General features: G+C 46.7%; 1 protein-coding gene across 1 annotated transcript; it reads left to right on the top strand.

Moving 5' to 3' along the window:
* The first annotated feature begins 267 nt into the window (after window positions 1-267).
* Window positions 268-11,209, top strand: LOC148146071 (beta-1,3-galactosyl-O-glycosyl-glycoprotein beta-1,6-N-acetylglucosaminyltransferase 3-like). The gene is made up of 2 exons (XM_087999175.1): window positions 268-1,035; window positions 10,255-11,209. Exons 1-2 carry the CDS (start codon window positions 268-270, stop codon window positions 10,789-10,791), a joined length of 1,305 nt encoding a protein of 434 aa, XP_087855301.1. The 3' UTR covers window positions 10,792-11,209.
* The last annotated feature ends 8,337 nt before the right edge of the window (window positions 11,210-19,546 follow it).

Genomic DNA, 19,546 nt, shown 5'->3' with positions numbered 1-19,546 from the left:
ACAGAGAGAGGGAGAGGTGTTAAAGTGAGAGAGGAATTCCAGAGGGAGAGCAGTTCCGGGGGAGAGGGAGTGAAAGTCGGAGTCATTCGTTGAATCTTGGGAAAAGGAAAGACAAGGAGAGGGGACTGGCTGCTGCGACCTCTCCAGCAAATTGCAGTCACTCCTTCCCCACGGCCTGGTGGAGGCAGTGCTGCCCAGCACAGAGAGCATCCAATCTGCATTTGCCTATCGCCTATAGGCTGAGGACACTGCCCTCTGGAAAGTGCTATGCCCAAGCTGAGCCAGGGTTGTACCCGCTGGTTGTGCCTCAGATCAGCGCTGTGTGTGCTCAGTGTGGTCTTGTTGTGCCAATGGCTGCTGGTCCATAGAGGAGGGGGCCGGCTGACCCTCAGGCTGGTGAAACCAGGCGCCAGTCCAATGCAGGAACACCTTCTGCTGGTCGAGGAGAACTCCACCTGCTGGCAGATCATCCATGGGGACAGGCAGGAGGTGGAAAGGGCCCTCCTCAACTCCATTACTGTCTCCCTCAAGCACCAAGCCGTCACTGAGGGAGATTATCTGAACATGACCCGAAATTGCAGATCGTTTGTGAGGGCCCGCAAGTATATCACTGTCCCCCTGAGCCCTGAGGAGGAACACTTCCCCTTGGCTTACTCCATGGTCATCCACCAGAGCATTGAGATGTTCGAGAGGCTTCTGCGGAGCATTTACGCCCCACAGAACGTCTACTGTATCCACGTGGACCGCAAATCCCCGAGTCAATTTCATGCGGCCGTTCGGGCCATCGCTTCGTGTTTCCACAATGTCTTTGTCGCAGCCAAGCTGGAGTGGGTCACCTATGCTGGCTGGAGCAGAGTTCAGGCGGATCTCAACTGCATGAAGGAGCTGCTGGAGAGCCCTGTCCCCTGGAGGTACTTCATCAATGTGTGTGGCCAAGACTTCCCCCTGAAGACCAACCGGGAGTTAGTCCGCAGCCTCAGAGCTCTGAACGGCTCCAACGTGACTGAGTCGGATCCTGCACCAGGGTTCAAAAAGGTAACCGCCTTCCTGTCTGCTGGACCTCTCTTCATCTAAGTGTTTTCCATCCTCCCTCCCTCCCTCCATCATCTCTCTCTCTCTCTCTCCCCTCCAGTCCTTCACTCCTGCCTGTACAAAGGGAGACAGGGTTGTTAAAACAGTTCATTTGCATGGAGGGAGGTTCAGAATGTACAAAGGAATATAGAGGAGTTGGAGAGTTGAGCTGAAAACAGAGTAGAAGAGCAATTGACGTTTCAGGTCGGAACTTTCATCAGAACCCGGGGAGAGGAAGGGGCTGCAGAATAAATGGGGGTGTGGGGCTGGGGAAAGGTGGGTGGGATGGCGATTGGTGGATGCAGGGGGGAGGTGGCTGTGATTGGACAGTGGGTGGGGTGGAGCAGATGGGTGGAAAGGAAGATGGTCAGGTGAAAGGGATGGGGTAGAAAGAGAGGGCTGGGCCTGGGATAGGGATAAGGAGGGATATAGACTGATTAGGAGAGTATACAGGAATGTAGGTAGGTTAAGAGTGTAGGAGAAAGTGAGGACTACAGATGCTGGAGATCAGAGACAAGAGTGTGGCACTGGAAAAGCACAGCGGGTCAGGCAATATCTGAAGAGCAGAAGAATCAATGTTTCGGACATAAGCCCTTCATCAGGAATGAGGCTTGTGGACCAGGGGGTTGAGAAATAAGTGGGATGGGTGTGGGGCTGGGGATGGAAGGTAGCTGGGAATGTGATAGATAGATGAAGGTATGCGGGGGGGGGGGGGGGGGAGAAAGAGGTTGTGGAAGGTGGAGTGGACAGGTGGGAAGGAAGATGGACTGGTCAGGAGGGTGGTGCTGAGTTGGAGGCTTGGCACTGCGATAAGTTGGGGTGGGGAAATGAGGAAACTACTGAAATCGACATTGATCCACCTGGTTGCAGGGTTCCAAGGTGGAATATCCAGGTGTCAGCTGGTAAGGGTTTGGTGATTGAGGAGGCCCAGAATCTGCATGCCCTTGGTGGGAGGGGGAGTTATAGTGTTCAGCCACGGGGCAGTGGGGTTGGTTGGTGGGTGTGGGTGTGCCAGAGATGTTCTCTGAAACAATCCACAAGTCAGAGTTCTGTCTCCCCGATGTAGAGGAGACCACAATCGGGTGCAATGGATGCAGTAGATGACATTGGTGGAGGTACAAGTATATTTCTGTCAGATGTGGAAGGATCCTTTGGAGCCTTGGACGGAGGTGAGTGGGAGGTGTGAGTGCAGGTTTTCAGAGGCCAGGGAAGGTGCCAGGAGGGGAGGGTGTGTTTTTAGGGGGTGTGAATATGACAAGGGAGTTGCAGAGGGAATGGTCTCTGAAATGCAGATGGAGTGCAGAGGGAAATATGTCCCTAATGGTGCAGTCTGTTTGTAAGTGGCAGAAGTGGTGGAGAATAATGCAATGTATCCGGATGTTGGTGGGGTAGAAGGTGAGGACCAAGGGGTTCTGTCCCTATTGCGTTGGGAGGGGTGTGGTTCAAGGGTGAAGGTACAGGAAATGGAGCAGATGCACTGGAGGTCATTGTCAACCATGTGGGAGAGGAAATTGTAGTTTTTGAGGTAGGACGCCATCTGGGATGTTCTGTGGTGGAATTGGTCCTCCTGGGAACAGATGCAGCAGAGGCAGAGAAATTGGGAATAAGGGATAGTGTTTTTACAGGGGCAGGGTGGGAGGAGGTGTATTTCAGGTAGCTATGGGAGTTGGTGGGTTTGTAGTAGATGTCCGAGGTTAGTCGGTTGCCAGAGATGGAGAGGTCCAGGAAGGGGAAGGAAGTGTCCGAGATTGTCCGGGTAAATTTGAGGTCAGGTTGGAAGGTGTTGATAGAATTAATGAACTTTTCAACCACCTCATGCATATACGAGGTAGTGCCAATCCAGTCATCAATGTAGTGGAGGAAAAGGTGGAGAATGGTGCCGATGGATGTAGAGGCAGGCATAGTTGGGGCCCATGCGGGTGCCCATGGATACCCCTTAAAAGTTAAGAGTGAACAGAAGAATGTAAGTTTCGTTCAGAGCATGTAAAGGATTGTTCTTAGGTTGATAGTGAAATAGTCTCACAAACTTGATTGAGTTTTTTGAAGAAGTAACAAAGAGGATTGATGAGGGCAGAGCAGTCTGTACATTTTTCTCTCATTTAAAATAATTACATTGACAGCAAGTTTCATCTGCCTTTTTCCTGGGAATGAAGGGTTTATCTTATGAAGGAAGGTTGAACAAATTGGCTTTTACACATTTAAGTTTGCAAATCTGAGAGATCTTTTTGAAATGTATAAATTTCTCTGAGGGGACATGATAAGGTGGTTGATGGGACATTGCTTTCTCTTGTAGGTTTGACAAGATGTTTTGTAGAATAAGATATCGTCAGAGTCCTACAGCACCGAAACATACCCTTTCGTCCAACTCATCCATGCCAACCAGGTATCCTAATTGGAACTAGTCCCATTATCCTGTGTTTGGTCCATATCCCTCGAAACTTTTCCTATTTATGTTGTCTGTTAAATCTTGTGATTGTACCCACTACAACAATTCTTTTTGGCAACTTGCTCCGTACTTGCACCACCCTCAGGTCTCACCTTAAACCTATGCCCTCTGGGTTTGGACTCCCCCATCCTGGGGCTATTCACTTTTTTTGATATCCCCCACAATTTTATAAACCTCTATATGGTCACCCTTCACCCTCCAATACTCCAGTGAGAAAAGTCCTAGCCAATCTAGCCTCTCCTTATAATTAAAATCCTGCAGTCCAGGCAACATCTTTGTAAATCTATTCTGCAGTTTAACAACACCCTTCCAACAGCAGGGCGATCATAAATTTTCCCAGTACTCCAAAAGTGACCTCACCAATGCCTTGCAGAATTATTTTCCCCTGAGAGGGCTGTTGCACAGTGTAAATCTCTTCTGTACAAAGTTGTGAAGGCTGAGTTGATGAAGTTATGAAAGGGTGAGCAAGGTGACCTTTTTTTAAAAAAAGATAAGGACCCCGGGGCAACCGATAGAAATGTGGAATTGAAATTGCAACCAGAAGAGCAGTGATCTTCTTGAATGGTGGAGCAGACTTGAAGGGACGAATGGCTGACTTTTGCTATGATATTGGTGGAGACAGGTTATGCCTTAGTTCATGTAAAGAGTAGAGAGTTTTCTGACCTCTCAGCTAAGGAAAGGGCTTTGGTCTCCCTCCTGATAACATGAACCTTGAAGTTAATCTCCCTCTGCGTCAGTCACAGAATTAAAGAATTCTTGCGGAAGGATGCCCTTCAGCCCATCATGTCTGTAATTATTCCACATCTCGTACCAATCTCCTGCATTTCCACACTCAACTCTGGCAACATCCTTGTAAATCTTTTCTGAACCTTTTCAAGTTTCACAACATCCTTCCTATAGCAGGAAGACCAGAATTGCATGCTGTATTCCAGAAATTGCCAAACCAATGTCCTGTTCCGCCACAGCATGACCTCCCAACTCCTACACACAATGCACTGACCAATAATGGCAAGCGTAGCAAACGCCTTCTTCACTACCCTGTCTATCTGCGACTCCATTTTCAAGAAACTATGAATCTGCATTCCAAGATCTCTTGTTTCATCATCACTCCCCAGACTTTACCATGAAGTGTATTATTCCTGCCCTGATTTGCCAAACCAAAATGGCCTCACATTTATCGACATTAAACTCCATCTGACACTCCTCAGCCTATTAGCCCATCTGATCAAGATCCCGTTGTACTCTGAGGTTGATTCGAAATATTACTCAGGATGTAGGTTTGCTCGTTGAGCTGGAAGGTTCATTTTCAGATGTTTTGTCACCATACTAGGCAACATCTTCAGTGAACCTTCCAGCTCAGCGAGCAAACCTACATCTAGAACCTCAACCTGAGCTACAAACCTTCTCAAACCTTGCTGATATATTACTGTCATGTATAATCGAGTTACAGTAAAAAATGTTGTCTTATGTGCTTTACAGACAGATATTGATAGGTTAAGTTGGCAAAAATGTTGGCAAATGGAGTGCAATGTGGGAAAATGTGAAGTTGTTCATTTGGAAGGGAAATCAAAAGAATAGAATATTATTTAAATGGAGAAAGCTTCAGAAAGCTGCAACACAAAGGGACTTGGGGGAACTAGTGAATGAAACATGGAAAGCTTGCACACGGGGGCAGCAGGTAATTGGGAAGACTAATGGAATATTGGACGAAAACAGAAATTTCTGGAGAGACTCAGCAGGTCGGGTAGCATTCGTGGAGAGAAAACAGAGTCAATGTTTTGAGTCTGGTGACCTTTCTTCAGAACTGAAGTGGAATGTTTGCCCTTATTTGAAGGGGGGTTGGAGTATAAAAGTCAGGAGGTCTTACTGCAACTGTGCAAAGTGCTTGTGAGAGCACATCCGGAGTACTGTGAGCACTTCTGGTCACCTTATTTAAGAAAACATGTTGTTTCATTGGAGGAAGTTAAGAGAAAATGTTCAGTGGGATTGCCCCCATTATGGAGGGATTGTCTTAAAAACAAAGGGCTAAACAGGATTCTACTCACTGGAGTTTAGAAGAATGAGAGGTAACCTCATTGAAATGGACAGGATTAAGGGGCTTGACTGGGTAAATGCTGAAAGGATGTTTCTCCTCATGGGAGAGTCCAGGACCAGGAGTGTATTGTCTCAGAATAAAGGGGCACCAGTTTAGGACTGAGATGAGGTGGAATTTCTTCTCTCAGAAGGTTGTGAATCTTTGGAATTCCTTGCCACAGAGAGCTGTCCTTGTATATATTTAAGGCTCAGATGGATAGATTCTTGTTCAGTTGGGGAATTAAGCGTTACGGGGATAGGGCAAGAACATGGAGGGACCAAATGGCCGACTCCTGTCCCGACTTGTTAATGGTCTTACATTTACTGATGAAACTGTTCAAAGACGTTATCGCACAACTCTGGAGCAGAAGCGACTTGAACCTGTGTCTCCAAGGCTCACACCGCATGGATCCTAGTTTACTTTATATCATGCACTTGTCATTCATGCTGGTATTATGGCTGCAATTCGCACCAACCTGCCTTAGATCAAAGTAATGAAGCGAAGCCAGTGCAGGTTTTCAAAAAGTAAGTCTCCAACCTCGTATCATGCATTGATGTGAGAATTTGAATGCAGAGAATGTTGTCTGAACTGGATTCAATGAAGTGTTTCACTAGGCACTAGATAAAAATGGCTAGACAACAAAATTGACAATACAAGCCCTGATTCATGGATCTTGTTTTGGACGAGACGTTGGTAGGTTGGTAGATGGGAATGATCCACACAGCTGGGACATATAAACATCAAGACCCGGAGCAGGAGAAGATGATTTGGCCCTCCATGAGGCCCACCATACTATATGATCCTGTCTAACCCTCTATCTCAATGCCATACTACCACTTTCTCCCCATGCCTTTGATGCTTTTGAAACCTAAATATTTGTTAATCGCATTCTTGGATATATTCAATGACTCAAATTCCACAGCTTTCTGTGGTACAGAATTCCATAACTTCACTATCCTGTAAGTTAAATGTTTCCGCATCTCAGCCCTAAATAGACGACTGCTTTTATTCAATATGTCAGTGATATCAATCTTGGAGTATGTGGCAAAATGCCCATATTCGGGGCAATGATAAACCTGGAGGATTGGCAAATGGTGAGGATGATGTGAATTGTCCAGAGTCACCACAATGAACAGACAGCATCCAGTCAGAGGGGAATACAGAAGAGTGTAAGGTGATATGTTTTGGGAGAAGGATGTGGAGAGGTAATAGAAATGTAATGGCACAATCGTAAAGAGTGCGAAGGATTAGAGGGATCTGGCGATAAACATTCATCAACATTAGAAGATGGGGGAGGCCATAAGAGGGTAGAAAAGCAGAAGGCTTCATAAATAGAGGCATTGATGCCAACAAATGGTTGAGTTATGCTGCATGTCGAATTGGTTTAGCCCCAGTTGGATTGTTGTGGTCATTTCCGGTGACTAAAACGATGTGAGGGCCCTCAGGACAGGGAGGAGATTTCGCAGAATGGTGCCAGGGTTTAAGTTGGATGGCTCAGTTGGAAAGGTCAACGATGCTCCCATTGGAACAAAGGAGATTGGGGTGAGGTTTATTCAATGGGTACAGGGTGAGCACTCGCTAATGAAGACAAGGAAATATACTTCACTGTTCACCGATTGTACAAGTGCAATGGAATGCAGATGTAAGATTTTGGGTTAAAGGCCTGGTAGGGAGATCTGAGGAATTGAAACGCAAATGAAGCCTAAACTACATTTGTATGAGATGATGGCAAGTTCCGATGTAAGTTGAATGAAAAAAAAAGATCTGCTCCCATACATACAAGGAACAAGAGTAGACCATTGGCCCGTTTGATCCTGTTCCACCATCCACATTCCTGCATACCATCGATAATCTATCCTTTCCTTGGTAACCAAGGATCCATATCTGAAAATGTGTTGCTGGAAAAGCGCAGCAGGTCAGGCAGCATTCCAAGAACAGGAGAATCGATGTTTCAATGTTCCTGAAGAAGGGCTCATGCCTGAAACGTCGATTCTCCTGTTCCTTGGATGCTGCCTGACCTGCTGCGCTTTTCCAGCAACACATTTTCAGCTCTGATCTCCAGCATCTGCAGTCCTCACTTTCTCCTCAAGGATCCATATCTCCCATGCATGATGCCACAAGGACCGAGGATAAAAGATATCTTTTGACACAATGTAAATAAAGTGTCTTGTGTCTTGTGGAAGGGGTGGCACGGTGGCTCAGTGGTTAGCACTGTTGCCTCACAGCGCCATAGACCTGGGTTCGATTCCAGACTTGGGTGACTGTCTGTGTGGAGTTTGCACATTCTCCCCATGTCTGCGTGGGTTTCCTCCGGGTGCTCTGTTTTCCTGCCACAATCCACAAAGATGTGCAGGCCAGGTAGATTTGTCGTGCTAAATTGCCCATAGTGTTCGGGTGCATTAGTCAGGGGTAAATATCGGGTAGGGTAATGGGTGTGGATGGGTTGCTCTTCAGAGGATTGGTGTGGACTTGTTGGGCCAAATGGGCTGTTTCCATACTGTAGAGAATCTAATGTGTGGTGTCCTTCACTCTGTGGGAGGAGCTTTGGATTCAAGTCCTACTCCAGGAACTGATGGCCATAGGAAGATGTCTTCATTGGTATTGTGAGACACTCAAGAGTATGGGCCAAGTGCTGCAAAATAGGATGAGAATAGCTCGGAGCTTGTCTTTTTGACCAGTGCAGACACGATGGGCTGAAGGGCAACTTATTATTTTGGTGCTCTAAACCTCAATAACCAGAGAGCATGGAGTCATAGCATCATACAGTATGGAACAGACCCTTCAGTTCAACCTGTCTGCGCTGACCAGTCATCCCAATCTGACCTAGTCCCATTTTCCAGCCTTTGGCACATATGTCTCTCACCTATTCCTATTAATGTTCACATCTAAACGCCCTTTAAATATTGTCATTGTACCAGCCGCCTCCACCACCTCTTGGTAGCTCATTCCAGGCACACATCACCCACTGCGTGAAAACGTAACCCCTCAGGTCTTTCCCCTCTCACCTTAAACCTATACTTCTAGTTTTGGACTCCCCCATCCTTGGGAAAAGACCTTTGGCTATACAGCCGACGTGGAAGGAATCAAAATGGGGCAAGAACAGAAAAAGAGGTCAGCTAAACAATTCTGAGCAGCAACAGAAAAGTGCAGCCAAGCATGTATGCAAGCTAGCTAGCTTACTGAAACTGGCTCCAGTTAAGTGAGAAGGCAGGAAGACCGAAACAACACTCAACAGGTGTTGTAGAAGTCTAAGGTCAATGATCTAATGCTAAACGTCATATACCTAGATCAGGATCTGATTGATCAGTTGTGTTGCTAAGGCTTGAAATCAAAATGTAATTCGTGAAAAGGGAACGCTGATTTGTGTGTAAAAGTGTGATTGCAACTGCCTGTTTCAGACTCTCCAGGCAAGGGTGAGCTTTGACCCGGCTGGTTGAGTCTTCTTGCATGTATGTGATAAAGGAAGCTGTGTGAAGTGTACTATCATCCGGCTGATCATTTCAACATCTATCCATGCTCCTCCAGATTTTATGAACTTCTGTAAGGATACCCCTCAGCATCCGACACTCCAGGGAAAATAGCCCCAGTCTATTCAACCTCTTACTGTAGCTCAAACCCTCCAATCTCAGCTACATCCTGGTAAATCATTTCTGCACCCTCTCAAGTTTAACAACATCCTTTCTTTCGAAAGGCGACCAGAAGTGTATGCAGTATTTTAAAACTGGCCTCACCAATGTCCTCTACAGACAATAGATCACACTTGTTAATGGCAAAGGCATATCAGAGATAGTCAAAGATACTCCTACTTATAGACAATAGGTGCAGGAGTAGGCCATTCGGCCCTTCGAGCCAGCACCACCATTCATTATGATCATGGCTAATCATCCACAATCAGTATCCTGTTCCTGCCTTATCCCCATAACCCTTGATTCCACTATCTTTCAGAGCTCTATCCATCTCTGTTACAGCTGCAACATTTCATCCCAACTCCTATACTCAATGCACTGACCAATGAAGGTAAAGGTATCAAATACCTACTTCACCACCCTGTCTATCTGCAATGCAACTTTAAAAGAACTATATCCCTGCACACCATGTTCTTCTCTCTAAGGCAAAAGCTCTGTGTTCAAGTTCCATTCCAGGAGTTGATGACCACAGGAAAGTGTCTCCTTTGCACTGGTGAGGCATGAAAGACAATGTTCCCAGTGCTGGAAAAATGAGACTGGAGTAGCAAGGAGCCTGTTTTGCCAGTGCAGACATGATGGGCTGAAGGATTTATTTTTCTGGTGCTCTCAACCTTTATGACCAGAGGGCACAGCTTGAAGTATATTTTTGGAGCCAGATGCATTGGGAGTGTTTGAGGATGAGTTTTATGTTTGCTCAGCGAATGAGCATTGGGAGATGGTTTAGGAGGCAGGGATATGGGGAAATAGGCAGGTGACTGGCAATAGGCAATAGGAGTGAGAAAGGCCTGAGGGGCTGAATGGCGTTGTTCTCCACTGTAAGGTGAGTAACTGAGAGAAGGAGTGTGCATGGATCTTGCTGGAGCTGGGGGCGAGGAGAGTGCAGAGGAGTTGGGGAGGGAAAAAGCCATAGGCGAAGTTGAAAAGCTATCATTTCTACTTTCTCGTCTCTCTCACTCTCTCTTGTGCTTGCCTTTTAGAAACGTTGGCAATACCACCATGATACCCTCGACCAAGTCGTCTGGACGGCGCAACTGAAAGACCAGCTGAACATCAGCACCTCCATCTTCGTGGGCAGCGCCTACTTCATGGCCTCCAGAGAGTTTGTCGGCCATGTGTTTGACAGTGCCGAGATCCAGGCCTTCCTCAAGTGGTCAGAGGACACCTACAGCCCGGACGAGCATGTGTGGGCTACCCTGCACAGAATGCCCAATGTACCCGGCTCCATCCCATACACCCAAGGAGCCACCAGGACACTTGGCCGGGCAGTAAAGTGGTCCTTTGAGGCTGATGACGTTGCGAGGGGTGCCCTATACCCTCCCTGCACGGGAAGGTATCGCCACTTGGTTTGTGTGTATGGGGCAGGAGATCTACAGTGGGTGGTCCGTCAGAGATGTTTTTTTGCAAATAAGTTTGACCCCAACATGGACAACACGGCAGTACAGTGCATGGAGGAATATCTCCGAAACAGGACACTTGGTAAAACTGGGGCTGGGTTGGAGGTTGGGACAGATTAAACCTCAGTGATGGTGGTAGGGGTGGTGGGTGAGACATCAGAAACACTGAGAGACTGGGCACTGTGAAACTGGGCACTGTGAGACTGTATACTATAACACTGGCTGCTGTGGAGGCCAGGCACAGTGAGACTGCATGCTGTAACATGGCCACTGTAACACTAGACAGTGTGAGGCTGGGCACTATAGTGTTGGGCACTGTGGAGATTGGATACCTTAATACTATCCACTGTAACACTGGGCACTGTGAGACTTAGCACTGTAACATTAGTTACTGTGAGAGTCAAAATGTGTGGTGCTGGAAAATCATGGCAGGTCAGGCAGCATCCGAGGAGCAGGAGAACCGATGTTTCAGGTATAAGCCCTTCATCAGGAATGTGGAGGACTAAGGGGGTTGAGAGATAAATAGAGTGAGGGTGGGGCTTTTGGGGAAGTAGCTGAAAAGGTGCTCGGTAAATCCAGCTGGGGGGGTGATTGTGATTGGTCGGTGGGGAAGGTCGAACATATAGTTAGGAAGGAAGATGGTCAGGTCAAGAGGGGAGAGCCGATTTGGAGGGTTGGATCTGGGATGAGGTGGGGGGAGAGGAGAGATTTGGAAACTAGTAATGTCAATGTTGATGTCATGTGGTTGAGGGTCCCAAGGCAGAAGATGAGGTGTTCTTCCTCCAGTCATCAGATAGCTTGGATTTGGTGGTGCAGGAAGTGTCATTGTGGAGTGGGAGGGGGAGTTGAAGTGGTTGGCCACAGGTCGATGGGGTTATTTGTGCCCAGTCTCACAGGGACACATCCACCAATAATACTCAACACTGCACGAGTGGGCACTGCATTACTGGAACACTGCACGAGTGGACACTGCATTACTGGAACACTGCACGAGTGGACACTGCATTACTGGAACACTGCATTACTGGAACACTGCATTACTGGAACACTGCATTACTGGAACACTGCACTAGTGGGCACTGCATTACTGGAACAGTGCATTACTGGAACACTGCACTAGTGGGCACTACATTTCTGGAACACTGCACGAGTGAGCACTGCATTACTGGAACACTGCACGAGTGGACACTGCATTACTGGAACACTGCACGAGTGGGCACTGCATTACTGGAACACTGCATTACTGGAACACTGCATTACTGGAACACTGCACTAGTGGGCACTGCATTACTGGAACAGTGCATTACTGGAACACTGCACTAGTGGGCACTACATTTCTGGAACTCTGCACGAGTGAGCACTGCATTACTGGAACACTGCACGAGTGGACACTGCATTACTGGAACACTGCACGAGTGGGCACTGAACAGCTGGACACTATAAGATCAGTGTTGTGACCATCACTATTTTTTTATTTTTCTCATTTTGGTTAGGAACGAATTGGAGGGGTGCTTGGGTTCATGATCATCTGTGTTCTGCTAAAGTGACATAATCAGAAATTAACAATTTATTAAGTTATAAACTTGATATCCAAGATCTGTTATTTGTAAATTCTGGTAAGGAACAATTGAACGATTTTGAGGGTCATTGAATGGTTGAATGTCACTGTGTTGCAAATCCAGTGATCGGGAGGTTGGTTTTGGTTCAGCTTCATTTTCCTGTGTCACTCCGGACACTGTACCTCCAGGCACAATAACTCTGGACATTATCACTCCCTGTATGACACTGTCACTCCGGACACCATACCTCCGAGCGCAATAACTCTGGACATTGTCATACAGGGAGTGGCAGTCAGTCCGGACACTCCAACGCTTGACACGGTCACCCTGGTTACAACACTGTCACTCTGGACACTGTCACTAGATACTGTGAGATCAGACTGTGACACTGGACAGTGTAATGCTGGACATTGCGATGTCAGATGTTTTAACTATAGACACTAACACCGGAAATAGTGACATTGGATATCATTTGGATGCAGATAGAAATGAAAACAGTCAAAAAGAAAACAAATGAGATAGAATCTACTTGTAGAAATGGGAACTAAATGGGACTGAGTGAGAATGATTATGGCTGTTTAATGAACAGAAATCAGAACACTGCAATAATGTCCACATCTAAGTGATGGTCTCGGGGTGGTTTGTATAAAGAATACCAGATATGCGGGAGTGAGTTTCAGACTGGAATCTAATCAAGGGGTTCAGGGTGGTTTCTGTACAAATGACGGAAGCTGACCTATGTGTGTGAATGTCCCGTGTTAGTCTAACATCCAGGGATTGTTTAATGGAGCTTGCTTCATACTTCAAGGACTCAGACATCTCCATTTTATCCATCTCCCACCAAACTTGACAGGGCAATGACAGCAGAAGCTATACAAAGAGAAATGTTGCCTCTGTAATGCCACATGTAATGCCAACTGTATACATCCAGGGCAGGAACAATCCTGGGATTGAGAAGAGTAAATCTCCCTCCACTCCATCCTATTCAAACACTCCCAGGACAGGGACAGAATGGTGTTAGGTACAGAGGAAGTACTCACCTTGACATTGTTCCCATCATTGTTCCTTTGGCCATGGGTTTGAAATGCCATCCCCACACTGTCATTGACCAGAGATCTGTCTCTGAATTTTGTTTCATCATTTAGGGATGTATTCAGCCCAGTGAGCCCTCACAGCTCTCTCTCCCTCATAGGCATAGACAGTGTGTCTGTCTCTCCTCTTCTGTCTCCCTATTTCTCTCCCTGTGTGTGTGTCTCTCTCTCTCTCTCTCTCTTTGCCCTTCACTTCTCTGCCTCCCTCCCTCATCTCTGCTTTCTGTGGGTTTTCTGTGGGTTCGTGACACCATTGCGATGTTAAAAGAGACTGTACCATGAATGTCACAGTGTTTGCTGTGCCCTGGAGAGTGGAGAACTAGCTGGGCAGTAAACAAGGTCATTTCCAGCTTGATGAGCTAGTACCACCCCAGCCTCAAATTTACCTGGACCGTCTCAGACTCCTCCCTCCTCTTCCTAGACCTCTCCATTTCTATCTCGGGCGACCGACTCAACACAGACATTTACTACAAACCGACCGACTCCCACAGCTACCTAGATTACACCTCCTCCCACCCTGCCCCCTGTAAAAACGCCTCCCATATTCCCAATTCCTTCGCCTCCGCCGCATCTGCTCCCAGGAGGACCAATTCCACTACCGAACAGCCCAAATGGCCTCCTTCTTCAAAGACCGCAATTTCCCCTCCGACGTGGTCGACGATGCTCTCCACCGCATCTCCTCCACTTCCTGCACCTCCGCCCTTGAACCCTGCCCCTCCAATCACCACCAGGACAGAACCCCACTGGTCCTCACCTTCCACCCCACCAACCTCCGAATACATCGTATCATCCTCCGTCATTTCCGCCACCTCCAAACAGACCCCACCACCAGGGATATATTTCCCTCCCCACCCCTATCAGCGTTCCGGAGAGACCACTCCCTCCGCAACTCCCTCGTCAGGTCCACACCCTCCACGAGCCCAATCTCCACTCCACTTCCCCTGCAACCACAAAAAGTGCAAAACTTGCGCCCACACCTCCCCCCTCACCTCCCTGCAAGGCCCCAATGGATCCTTCCATATCCATTGCAAATTCACCTGCACCTCCACACACACCATTTACTGTATCCGCTGCATCCGATGTGGTCTCCTCTACATTGGGGAGACAGGCCGCCTACTGGCGGAACGTTTCAGGGAACACCTCTGGGACACCCGCACCGACCAACCCAATCACCCCGTGACTGAATACTTTAACTCCCCCTCCTACTCCACGAAGGACATGCAGGTCCTTGGCCTCCTCCATCGCCAGACCTTGGCCACACGACGCCTGGAGGAAGAGCACCTCATCTTCCGCCTAGGAACCCTCCAACCACACGGGATGAATGTAGATTTCTCCAGCTTCCTCATTTCCCTCCCTGCACCTTATCTCAGTCCCAACCCCGGATTCAGCACCGCCCTCTTGACCTGCAATCTTCTTCCCGACCTCTCCGCCCCCACCCCTTCTCCAGCCTATCACCCTCGCCCTCACCTCCTTCCACCTATCGTATTCCCAGCGCCCCTCCCCAAAATTCCCCCCCCACCTTTTATCTCAGCCCACTTGGCACACTAGCCTCATTCCTGAAGAAGGGCTTATGCCCGAAACGTCGATTCTTCTGCTCCACAGATGCTGCCTGGCCTGCTGCGCTTTAGCAGCACCACACTTTACAATTCTGGTCTCCAGCATCTGCAGTCCTCACTTTCTTCGAGTTAGTACCCAGTGGGGCTGCCTGAAGGGTCACTGCTAAAGGCACAGGCACTTACAATTGATAGCAATGAGTAGCTGAAGGGAACAAATGTAATGTTTCCAGGTTCACTGAAAAGACCTATAGTGGGTGGGAGAGAAAGCTGTGGACCAAAGATATGGGCAACTTCATTGAGTGAGGAAGGAATTAGTAGATGGAATATAATGTGCAGCAGATATTTCCAAGCTAACTTAGTGACTGATTAAAATTCCCATTCCTTGCCCAGTCCAACCTTCTACACCCAAAGGTGATTTGTCGCTGTGGGACAGCTGTGTAGGTCAAACTGCGGGATATGTTACAGTGAAGCTGCTACAGTTTGATCTCAAAATGTGTGCATTTCAGTTGGAAAAAAAGAAATGATTCTGAAATTTTAACTTTATTAATTGGTTGGTTATTAATCATTTATTTCATTCTTCGATTATGGATAATCAGTTCATTTCAGATGGAAAGAAGTAGCTCTGATCACGGAGATAATGCAGGGCTGGTGTCTGAGTATTTGTGTGATCAAAGGATCAAGAAGTTGCCAACTATTTGGACTCGATATTACAGTGTGGTGTATTTCTCTCACCTCTATAAAGGATAAAGCAAAATACATGAGACATCACATTGACTCAAGAAAAGCAATTCCTGGAATTCTGAAATAAAATGGGAGTGATGTGGAGTCTTCCTTGTTTCAACAAGATTCAGTGGAAAACTTCAGTAGCAGCTGGTGAGCGTTGGGGTGTGGGTGATAGTCACTGTCAAGCAGAGGGAGATGGAGCTGTGATTGTAAAGGATTTATAGAGTGCTAGAGGTCTACAGCATGGAAACAGGCTTTTCGGCCCAATTTGATGATGCCACTCAGTTTTCACTGTTAAATAGTCCCATTTGCATGTGTTTGGCCCATATACCCCCCCCATTGTCCCTCACTCTCAGAGAATATGGATAAAGGGGACTCAGTAACAGCAGTGCCACTGAATTTCATGATAAAATGGTGAAACTTAACAATAAATCTCTAAACAGAAAGTAATCCTTCATGTCGAGGAAACAGCAGTAATGAGGTGAGGTGATGTAATGCACATGAGCAGGACAAACAAGACAAGGAAATACACGATGAACAATAGGACCCTAGGAAGCATTGACAATTAGAGAGATTTGTGGTTAATGTACACCAGTCTCTGAAGATAGATAAAGAATGGAGATAATATACTTGCTTTTATTAGCCTGACATCTTGATTCTGTCCTTGGGATTTTCACTTGCGATCTCTTCCTCCCTTGAACTCTCTTTCTCTCATTCCCTCCCTCTGACTATCATTATCTCATTCTCTCTCCCTCTCTCTATCTGTTGGTTCTTCTCTTTTTCTCTCAATGCATTTTCTCTCCCTCTTTCTCCCTGGCCCCTCTGCTCTGTCCCAGTGGCAGGGAAGGGGGATTGGGAAGATTTGGACTTCCCAAATGCAGTTAATGCACTAGGATACACATTTCCCCTGTCTCTCCCAGGTTTTACCCTCACTGTTGTCCAAACCAGGCCAGGGGGTGGAGGGATGAGTGGAAGGGGCATAAAGTACCTTTCTCATTGAATGTGTGATCGGTTGGCTGCAGACTGGAATCTTGCTGTGCATTACAGCAGTCAGTCAAAAGACCAGTTAGTCTCTGAACATACTCACCATGTTCTTCAGCCCAGGGGTTGTGAGTCTGTGAGGGGAGGCGGAGTAGCCATGCCCCTGAGTTCTTGAGCGGAGGAATGGGAAGCAAGGAGGTGGTGAGAGAGAGCCAGGGAGAGGGGGAGTGTTTGATGGGGCTTGAGGGGGGGGAAGGGGCTGTTGTAGGAGAGAGAGAGATGGAGGGGTGAGAGGACAAAGAGGCAGAGTATGAGACAGGGCGGAAGAGCGGTCTCCCGAGGTAGGGGAGTAACAATGCCATTCGGGGCAAGGCCTGAGTAGCTGGACAGCACCAGGATTATTTAATGGGGGGTGTGGTGGGAGGATGGGGGGTTGTTGGTGGTTGTGGTGGTAGGGAGGCATGATAGGCTGAAAGGATTATCTGTGTGATGTGAAGCTTCCATAATTCTGGGACTGCGATCTTGCTGTGCACGAAAGCAGTCAGCTACAGGCCAGTTAGTCCAGACAAACTCATTAATCTCTACACCAGGGAGTGGGGCTCAGCATGATATGGGGGAACAGCAAAATATTTGTGAGGGTACACATTTGATGAGGAATATATTTGGGAGGGCAAAATAATTGTGGAAGGGCAAACATTTGGGAGGGGAGTAAAATGGGAACAGAATAGGGGGATGCAATATTGTGTAGGCACTTTCAGATCTAAGAGAAAAAGACAGGGTGAAAGAGAGAATGAGAGAAAAAGAGACAGAGGGAATAAGTGACAGAGAGAAGAGAGGAAGAGTGGGGATGAAGAAACAGGAACAGAGAGAGAACAGAGAGATCGAGCGGGAGGAGAGCAAGCGAAGAACAGAGACAGAGAGAGCTAGAGAATCTCAGAGAGGGAGAGAGAGAGAGAGAGAGAAGGGCAGAGGGAGAGATAGGGAAGATAGAGAGAAATAGAAAGATGGAGACAGAGAGAAAGAGAAGGACAGTGAGAGGGAGATAGAAAGAGGGAGGCAGACAAAAGGACACAGAGAGAGAGGAAAAGTCAGACAGGGACAAACAGAAGTTAAGACATGGACAGACTGAAGTGGTGATACTCATATTCCAGTTAGTCCCAGCTCTCTTGATGGTGTCTCATATTCCCTCTCTCCCATGAGGTTTGCTTCAGCCTGGGAATGTATCAGTGTGTTGTATATTTGTGAGTAATCTCTGTGTCTGTGTCTCTGTCCAATGGAGTGTCTTTTGTTTTGGGGGTTAATTCCCTCTTTCTCTTTCTCTCTCTCTTGTGTTTAAAATGATACCCTCTGCTGAACACCCCATGCCATTGCACAAGCATCAACAGCATTTTCTTTGAGTGAACTTTTTTGGAATTGAAGTAACAGGTTGTTATTCCATCAAAAAGTCTGATCCACTGCATTACTCCCTTGATGTAAAACATGCTGTGCCAGCAGCTGCCCTGACATATACAATGTACTGGGGGAATGTTCAGCTCAGTGTTGTTGTTACTGCAAACATTTATAAACTTTCAATTGTTAGCTGGCAATAACAAGTCCTTTCAATACTACCTTACTCCCACCCTGATATACTTTCCAACCATCAATAACCACAAAGCAATCTGGGGTTATTCAGCACCTAAATGTGATCTTCAATAAATCACCTCACTTTCACACAGTGATTCAAACAACATGAAAAATGACAATAAAAACTGAAAGAACTGAGGATGTTGTAAATCAAAAACAAAAACAAAAGTTGCTGGAAAAGCTCAGCAGGTCTGGCAGCATTGGTGGAGAGAAATCAGAGGTGATGTTTCAATTTAAGTGGCCCTACCTCAGAACTGTCATCCAAACAGGAGCTGAACATACTAAACTGCCCTATGTGAGGTCAGTTCCCTGAATAGCCATCCCCAACCAGCAAAGGGTCTCGTCATGAACAACTACCCATAAAGTGAACACAGGCGAGCAGTCATTCCCACTCACCTCCTTTCCAATCACCCAGAATACAAGGAAATTGCAATAAAAATTCTAAGAAGCAGATTGGCTAAAATTGCCCAGCAAGATCTTGAACTGACTTGTACTACAGCAATTATAATGGTTGGAATTTATATATCTATATAAATCTGCCTCTGTGGTGTGAATCACCATCACTGCTTGGACAGACGTCCCATGTGACAATCGGTGCAATGATGTCCCACACCATGATGCAAAGAGCATCTTGTAAATCACGGTTGACAGATGATTCATATTCTTTTAGCAGTGTGCTACTGATGGACTATGAATCAACTGGTGATCCATTTACAGTTTTCAACTCACGAGTCTCTCAATGTTTAATTTCAGTTCAACTGGAGGGCACAACAGAGAGAAAGCACTGCAGATGCTGGAGATTAAAATTAAAGAGTGTGGTGCTGGAAAAGCACAGCAGGTCAGGCAGCATCCGAGGAGCAGGAGAATCAACATTTTGAGCATAAGCTCTTCATCAGGAATACACACTAGCAGCACCGACTTTCACTCTGTCGGGCCAAATGTTCTTGATCCTAATTGGAGCCTTGGAGCAGCACAAAAATATCAAATATCCGAAATCACACGTCAGTCACCATAAACCAACTTGGCTTTCACCTGTGAAAAATCCTTTTGGACCAACCAATTTCCACAGTGGTGAGGCCTCTGGACCAGGTCCAATAACAGAGATTTCACAAAGTTGATGGAGTACTGCATCAAGGTGTAACACTATGGCCTCACAGTGAATTGGTCGAAAAATATATCCGGGCATTTATCTGTAAAATATCAGTACCAACAAAATAATAATAACAATAATAAATACTTATGCAAATTAATAGCCTAAAATGAAATAACAATCCCAAGGAAATGTACATGGGAGTATCTTCACATAGACCATTATCGTTTGGGGAACATCAAAGGATAACAG

Source organism: Chiloscyllium plagiosum, unplaced genomic scaffold, assembly GCF_037043375.1.
Source record: "Chiloscyllium plagiosum isolate Xiang-an unplaced genomic scaffold, Cpla_swu_hap1 HiC_scaffold_22, whole genome shotgun sequence".
In the NCBI taxonomy this organism is placed as follows: domain Eukaryota; kingdom Metazoa; phylum Chordata; class Chondrichthyes; order Orectolobiformes; family Hemiscylliidae; genus Chiloscyllium; species Chiloscyllium plagiosum.
This window is presented reverse-complemented; position numbering and strand designations above follow the sequence as displayed.

Bases quoted from the DNA above. Each gene is read 5' to 3' on its own strand.
- LOC148146071 (XM_087999175.1), top strand. From the start codon at position 268: ATGCCCAAGCTGAGCCAGGGTTGTACCCGCTGGTTGTGCCTCAGATCA. The intron at 1,036-10,254 runs GTAACCGCCTTC...CTTGCCTTTTAG, and splicing joins CTGCACCAGGGTTCAAAAAG to AAACGTTGGCAATACCACCA.